General features: G+C 28.8%; 1 protein-coding gene across 1 annotated transcript; it reads right to left on the bottom strand.

Moving 5' to 3' along the window:
• Window positions 1–2,205: 2,205 nt before the first annotated feature.
• Window positions 2,206–3,390, bottom strand: LOC102670262 (uncharacterized protein At5g23160). Its single transcript, XM_006605355.4, has one exon. The coding sequence runs from the start codon at window positions 3,084–3,086 to the stop codon at window positions 2,460–2,462; it is 627 nt and encodes a 208-aa protein (XP_006605418.1). The 5' UTR covers window positions 3,087–3,390; the 3' UTR covers window positions 2,206–2,459.
• Between the last annotated feature and the right edge of the window lie 5,288 nt (window positions 3,391–8,678).

Here is an 8,678-nt window from a genome sequence, read left to right as displayed (position 1 = left end):
CACAACGACGTAAACACGTTATAACATGACACATCAAACGTGATCAGAAACCTATCTTAAAATCTTATGTAACTGGCACACCATGAAATCCAACTTGACCTGGTGCCCTAATTCCTCTCACAAGATGCCACATACATTTCCAACTAAAATAAAAAATCTTTGAATCCCTCGTTGTTGTTTCTTCACACCTTGGATTCATTGTTTGCACATGAATCTCATACACACAACAACTATGTCATCATGGGATCCCCTTCATTGAATCGAAAAACACAATGTCTTGTGAATTCTTGAGATATGCATGGCAGAGATTTTCGCGTGCAATTATATATAATATCAGAATGTGTCATCAATCTTTCTCCCTTGACCCTTCAATTCCATATATAGCAGCATCCACAATTGATCCTATAATGATAATTAAATCCAAACCAAATGCAGAAAATTAACTAATTTGTGGACAAAATCTTTGCGTTTTTCTTGAATCAAAAGCCTCTAGCATCCACCCTCATCGTTGAAGAACTAATTGGTGCAACATCCCCAGTGTAGTAATTTCTTAACCATTGAATTGAATCTGAACATCTCTGATAGAATTTTTCTTTTTGGCAGAATTCAACGGCTTAGAAATTGTCACTTAATTACTAGTGGCAATATTGGTGGAACGGTGGCACGTTAAATTTTTTCCTTAACAGATACGAATCATACCAATATTTACCCGTATTCATATAAGGTCCAAAACATGATTGATTAAGATCATAATAATTTTAAATTTTAATTTATTTTAAAAATATCATTAATTTGATATATATATATATATATATATATATATATATATATATATATATAAGTCAAATAATTAAGTTCATTTTCACCGGTTGATATCATTAATTTTAATTCTTATACCCTTAAAGAAAAATAAATGACACTTATTTTAAGATTTAATTTTTTTGGGGAGTCATGTGTTGACAACTCATTCAAATTATTGAATATTACTTAAGTTAAGATGGCTATGTGATCTTTTATTAGACATATTAATAGTTAATCGGTGTCATATGAAATTAAAATTTACTTAATTTACTGCAACAAAATATATTTAAGCCGATAATTTAAATGCAATTTTTTTATGATGAATACTGTAAGATAGCATGCCAATTAAAGGATAGAAGCTAGTAGTCGCATTCATCCATAGATAAATTTAACAAAAACATGAGAACAAAATCTCTGACTTCATTTTTATATTTATTGGTCTTCGCCATACATTTTCAAGAACACGTCATTCAGAAAACGCTGCCGTGAAACCGGCAACGAACATTCCATATTTTACTAAGTAAAATTCGTGTATTCAAAGTGAAAATTTTCCTTTTTTGTCGTGAACAAACTTATTTCATTTCATCCATCGATGAGGAACTTGAAAACAAGCACAAAATCTTGGAAATTTTCCTTTAATGTACAATTAAATATATCTTTTATTTAATATTAAAAATCTAATATATGAATGTAAAGCTACACAAATTTAATTGTATAGCAGCAAAAATTTCAATGACTCCAACGGAACTCGAGAATACATTAATTGCACCCAAAATTTTCTCTCATGCTTCCCACGTGATGACTTTTTTTTTTTTCTTTTTTATGAAAACAAGATATTTTTATATCTGGATATCATAAGATTAGTCTTTCCAAATGTGAAAGTCATTTAAGTAAACTTTATTTCTTTCAACAAAGTTATTTTCGTATGCATCATTAGATAATTAAATCTCTATAAGAATCTTTAAGGAATAAATTATTTATCAATTATATTGAACTTTATTGGTCACAATGATAACCTTAATATCACGTGATTTATTCTTAAGACTCATATAAGTAAAATATATTAGTATTTTAAATATATATTAAATATTTATTAATTTTATTATCTAGATTCCAAATTTTTATTGATAAAATTACAAATTAACAATAGGGTCTTGCATGTTAATCTGGGCCTAAGGAATATAAAGATAAAAATATTTATTGTTAAAATTATAGAAAAACATAAAAAAATTATAAATAATATAATTTTATATATTTTAATAAAAAAAATCTATTTTTAATTTTTTAATTAGTATCCTTAAGATACTAATTAGCATTTGCGTTAACAATATTAGTAGACATAGTAACATTAATTCAATGTCTCCATACTAAAAAAAAAAACTAAAATACCATCATAACATCTGCTTAATAAAGAAATTAATTAATAAATACCCTCAGGCTGGATTCTGGTCTCTACAGACTACAGCTGATCTTGTCCATTTGGTTTAAATGGTTGAGTTGCTACACTCAATAATGAAAACAAAAAAAAGTAATTTACATTCATTAGTTTAATATGTATAGGGTAAGCCTTTTTGTTTTCTATTTAGAGTAACAAAAATTGGTGAATTTACAATTGTTTTGTTATATAGACAAAATGGGAAGCAGACACCCATACCTAGCTACCTAATTGGAGTTGATAGAATAGGTCTGTGATTTCTCCCAAGAAGACCCTCCATTATCACTTTTTTCTTGTACTCCTCCGAATCCAAATCCAAATCCAAATCCACCCTCTTCGATTTCCTCCTTTGAAGATCCTCATCGTTCTTCCTAAAACGCCGAGTACAATATAACCACACCGAAATGCATAGGATTGCGCATAAACGACCCCAAAATAGCATAATTACCAAAGTGACCACCACCACCGACACGCCAACCACAGGCCCTTTTCTGTGTGCTGGCACTGGAGCCGGCTGTGGCGACGGCGGCCGGGGCGGATTGGTAGCCGGAGCTTGAGGTTTATGGTGAAGGGTTGACTTTGACTTGGACTTGGAATAATGAGCATGATTATCAGAGATATTTGAGGCTTCAAGCGGCACCGTTTTGTAAGTAGCTGAGTTCTTGTTGATTAATCGAATCCTTCGCCATGAAAACCAACTAGTAGAAGTACTTTTCTTCTTCATCTTTGAGATAATAGGATCATAAGATCCTTTTGTGGGTGATGATTCCTTACTGGAACGGGAAGAGGACCCAAAGCAGCATAGAAAAATAGAGGTTTTGGGTTTTGAAGAGCCTTTGGGTTTGGCCATGTGTATGGAAAAGAGGGTGTGAGTGAGAGGCTTGGAAGATCAATATAGGAGGAGGATGAACATGATGATGATGATGATGATGATGATTTGAATTGTGGTTGGCTTAGTCGCTAGTGATGATGTTGTGATTGAAAGCATGATAATTAAAATAAATAATGATGAGGAAATGGTGGTTTTGTTGAATTAATTAGTTTGATATGATATAATGTTGGGGGTTAATTTGGATGGAAGAGTTGGACTTGGTCCTTTATTAGTTTAGTCCAACCCTTCTTTACACGTTTACACCTTCCTCACGCTTCTTCATTCAATGAATTTTTTTATATATATTTGTGGAGGCATTTTGAAGGTGCTTCTTGTTTACGTGCATGCCTGTTCCAGACAGACACCCACACATGGGACTTGGAGCCACAAGCTAAAACCATACATATATACGAATGTAATTAGTTAATAAAAATTAAATTTTTATATTTTAACAGAAATACATGTTTTTATTTTCTTATAAATAGGGTGGAAATAAGCTTAGTTAAATACGACTTTTGTTTAAAAAAGTTGGACTTGTTTAAAAAATTCAAGGTTAGATTAAGCTTAGCTTGTTATATGCCAGACATTTTTTTAGCTTTGATCTTACTTTTTTAAAAGTTTGATTTGAATGATTAGCCTGTTTAAAAGTTTATTTTACATTAAAGTTTTATGTAGGACTGACTTAATCTCTAAATAAACTAATCTGCTAATAGGTTAATGACAAAACTCTCTTTATATATAACAAGATAAGAGTGTAAATATGTAGGTAAAATTTTGTAAGAGTCGAGTTTAACTTGTTTATATATATGATATAAATCTATTGTTAAGTTTTAATCTAATTTCTCATGATCATTTATTCAAAAATATATTTTATAATAAAACTCTTATAATGTGTGTGTTAGGCCTAAGAGACTTTTCAAATGAAATAAGTTTGAATTTATGACTAAATAGACTTTTATAAAAGCCTTAAGTCCTTAACCTAGTGTATTTCTTAAAAAGCTTGAACTGCCTTGGACTTAATATAAGTTGGATTATAAATCCTTGTCTGAGTGGCCTAACTTATTTTTTCCTTTACAGGTGATAGAGGGACTAAAATGATATTATTTTTAGGAAATATACAGACTAATAAAGTATAAAAAAAATATTTGGACTAAAATGATATTTTAAAATATTTTGAGCAATCACATATATCTTATCCTTTAATGAATTATTTTACCTCCTTTGTTTTTTAACATATCCTCCAAATTATTAAACAAAGTGAATATTAATTTTTTTTATGTTTTTAAGATTATTAAGTAAATTTAATTTTTCATTTAATCTTTTCTAGGAAAATTTGAAAGAGAATAAATAGGACGAATAACATTACTCTATTTGAATTGATGGAGGGCCTCTAATCAAGTTGAAACTAATTACTTTATAAAATATTATTATGTGCCGCTTTGTGTTATATATATGGTGCTGTATTGACATCCAAATATATCCATATATCTATGTTAAGATTTTAACAGTGTTATGCGGTACATGTTCTAATATCTATAAAGTTCCTTCCATTTATTTAGTAAGAAAAACAAGGTTTAATTTCACTATATATATTCTTTAAACTTTCCATTTATAATCGTACGTAGTTTTATTGGACAGTTATAATCTAGTTCACTTGTTTAACTAAAAAAAAGTGGAGGTAATGAAAATCACAAATAGAGTTTAGAATCATGCATACGAAGATTAGGTGGGAATTTACTGTAGCTACATCGGTACAGAAAAAGGCTTTCCTGTTAATTAATTAATTAGAACATTCGTGTTGTGTGTGATAGGGAAAGGCTACTATTAGTATTAGAGATATATATATATATATATATATATATATATATATATATATATATATATATATATTATAAAACCTTCTTAGTTTCAAACTTGGAGAGCAATCAAATGAAGAATAGCCTCCATTGAATTTAAATAAGTAAGAGGAGACAGGGACAGAAACAAAAATACAAAAGAATACAAAAAAGAAAATGACGTAAGTTTTCTGAAAATGGGATTGTTGCTGAGATAATTCAATATAGAATACATACCATATCTAATTCTTTGCCCTGGCTTTATGTAAATTTCCATCTTGTCGAAGCTGTAATTAGAACAGAAGATCCTACCTGTTTCCACCGAAAAGTTTGATCTAGGTTGACAATAGCATGCACCGTAGGAGATATCGATGTATCTACCAACATAAATCCACATGAATTGCATATTTTAGGAAATACAAAATTAACTTAGGGGCATTTGTTTTACGGATACATAACTTTTTTAATTTTTAAAAAATATTATTGTTCACAATAAAATATGAGAACATTATTTTTAGATATTTAATAAAAAATGTGTTTGATATATTATAAAATTATTTGAGAATATTTTTTTATATTTTTGAAAATAATTAAAATATATATTTGGTTAAATTGTCTTTTGAAATATTTATTATAATTTCTAAAATATATTTATTACGTTAAAGATATTATTTTTTCATAATACAAACAACTTTGATATAAGACCAAATAAATAACAAGAAAACTATATTTAAAATGTTATATACCTCACCTTCTCATGACAAAACTCTTCTTACTATTTTTTTTATTATTCATTAAAGTGTGACTCAAATTATAGATATATCTATTTATATTATATAAGACATGAGCAAGGAACAATTGAATTGGAGAGCAAATGAAAAATTATTATGAATCAAATTTATGAGATTGACAATAAATAAAAATTGATACATGAACAAAAATTTTGAAAACGAAAAAAATTAAAGAATGTAAATATATGAATTATTAAGAGGAAAGTGTGATAGTGAGTAAGAATAATGTATATGTATATTTTTACTCACAAAATTTGTCTGGTGAAAATAAATATTCATTATCCCTCTTCAAGATTAAATATTAATTAAAAGTAAGATTATTGTTTATTGTTTATCCAAGATTATTTTTTTCCCTCGTGTATTTCTAAGACTAAAAAATCTATTTGTCAAGCTCCTTTTAGTGGTGAAAAAAATAAAAGGAAGGAAGGGGTGCGAAGGATAGGGGTGCTATTCTCACCCTCTTTGATGCTCTTTTTACTCCTTACTGTTATTTTTTTTTAAAAAAAAAAGTAGCAAATTACCATTTTATCATCATTTTTATATTTTGTTTCTCTTCAACGCATAATAAACATGTTTTTGTAGTGTATCTTAGTCTTGAATAAGCTTATTGTAAATTAATATTTTTAATTATTAGCGTCGGCTATTTAAAAAAAATTAAGTAGCATGTACCAGTCAAGTTGAAATAGTTTGAGTGATAATTTTTTTTGGTCCGTGTAAAGGATATTTCCCGATCAATAGTTAAAGATTAATTATTTTTTAACATAGAAATCAAGTGAATTTTATCTTTTTTCAATAAGCTCCTCACCATTCACATGATCAAGAATCCAACATTTAGCAATATGCTTAGGTTGATTAATTAACATTGATGTATAAATCGAAGCTAATTGTCCGATGTATTTTGCAGAAATGTTGTAGTATGTTATTGACATTCAGATATATATAGCAATCGTATTGTTGTTATTGACATTTCCTTTCATTATGAAGAAAAACAAGGTCTAATTTCATTATATATAATATTTAAAATTTTGCATTTATAATCGTAGCTTAGTTGGACAATTATACATACATTTTCACGTGTTTATCTAAAAAAAAAGTGAAGTGGGTAATGAAAATTACGAATAGAGTTTAGAATTGTGTAAAAGAAAATGAGGTAGTAACTTACTGTAGCTAGATCAGAACATAAATTTATAAAAGAAAATGCATGCCTATTAATTCGAACATTCGTTTTGTGTGTATGACAAGGAAAGACGACTATTAGAGCGGTTTCTATTCGTTAGTTATGCTGATGCATATTAAATTAAATTATTATAGAAACTTCTTAGTTTCAAACTTCTCATTTAATTTGAACTTAAATATATAATTAGACAGAGACAGAAACAAAAAAGTAAAACAATATAAAAAAGAAAATGGCGCAAGTTTTATGAAAATCTGGTTGCTAGTGAGATATTCGGTCAATATAGAATACATACATATATATACCGTATATAATCCTTTGCCTTGGCTTCATGTAAATTTCCATCTGGTTAAATCTTTAGATCAGAAGACCCTATTTTGTTTCCACCGAAAAGTTTAATTGTTCTAATTAAAGTTGACAATAACACCGTGTGAGATTAATTTGATGGATCGGCCTGCATAAATCCCCATGAATACTGTTCAAGTAAACAAATCTTACAAAAGGGATTACAAGGATAATCCAACCCTTCTACGTAATTAGCATGAACAAAAAGTCATAAATGATTAATTAACTGTTGATCATGATACGTCTACACCATAGGACTACAGCACCAATATAAACCTAAGCCCTTGTAGAACCAAGTAAAGCAATAAACCAAGACCAACCACGTGTTTTTACCAAGTCAATTAGGATATACATACGATCAAAATCACAGTAAAAAATAATGTTATTATGATATAACCACAACCATAAACTCCACACGACTATGCCACAACATTTGTCAAATATCTTTATTTTTTATTTTTTTTACCTTATCAAATCCTTTATGAGGCAAATAATTAATGGTCCACTGTAGAAGAAGGTAAAGCAACCACAAAGCCAAGCCAAGAGTAAAAGGAGTTCAAAACCGGACGAGAAACTTGGCACAGGAAGAGTAAGTTTTGTGATGAAGACTCCGAACATTGGCCACAAATAGCCTAATTGTTGGCAACCAAGCTAATATCAATTTCCAAGAGAATGCACGAACCTTGTTAGTGGCCTTGGCTTGCACATACAAATTTATAAGAATCTTTTCAAATTATTTTAACAAGAATCCCCTTTAATTGGTCAGACAATCCCTTCCAATAAAAGAAAAATCCCTTTTCCAATTCCCAACCCAATTCCATCTAATCAGGCCCATATTAGACACACCAAATCTCACTTAATTTTTTATAAAGAAAGCGAGGGAGTTGCTATTCTGACTCCCACATTTGCTATTCTCACTACCCACTTGGGCGGCTTTTTAAATTTCCCAAAATGTCCTTTCAGTGGAAACATGAATTCGCTCTATATGTTATACAAAGGAATCATGTTTCCGCTATTTTTTTCACCCACAAAATGCACAAATGCATCATGTCTCTCTTGTGTTATGTAAAATAGAAACATGTTTTTGTTGTATTATGCATAACATATGTATGATTGTTATGTAGTTCTTTGGAGTGAACCAAGAATCCAACCAAGAAACAATATCTCTTCCTTAAGTTAATTGTTGCAAGGGAGTCAACTGATATTAGTTGACACTATGACTAATCATATTTCACACCAACAATTACAAAAAAATAATCCAAAGAAATAATATATTTTTTAAATTAATAATTTCCTAAATTATTTTAAATTTATCATTTTTGTACGTAGTTCAAATTTACTTTAACTTAAAATTTAGTTTCAAGTCAAAATTTAAAATAAAAACTAAAAAAAATTGTTTGACAATTTTAGTTTATAAATTTCTTTT

This window comes from Glycine max, chromosome 20, assembly GCF_000004515.6.
Source record: "Glycine max cultivar Williams 82 chromosome 20, Glycine_max_v4.0, whole genome shotgun sequence".
Taxonomy (NCBI): Eukaryota; Viridiplantae; Streptophyta; class Magnoliopsida; order Fabales; family Fabaceae; genus Glycine; species Glycine max.
Note: the sequence above shows the minus strand (reverse complement) of the source record. Positions and strands in the feature narration are given on the sequence as shown.

Bases quoted from the DNA above. Each gene is read 5' to 3' on its own strand.
- LOC102670262 (XM_006605355.4), bottom strand. From the start codon at position 3,086: ATGGCCAAACCCAAAGGCTCTTCAAAACCCAAAACCTCTATTTTTCTA.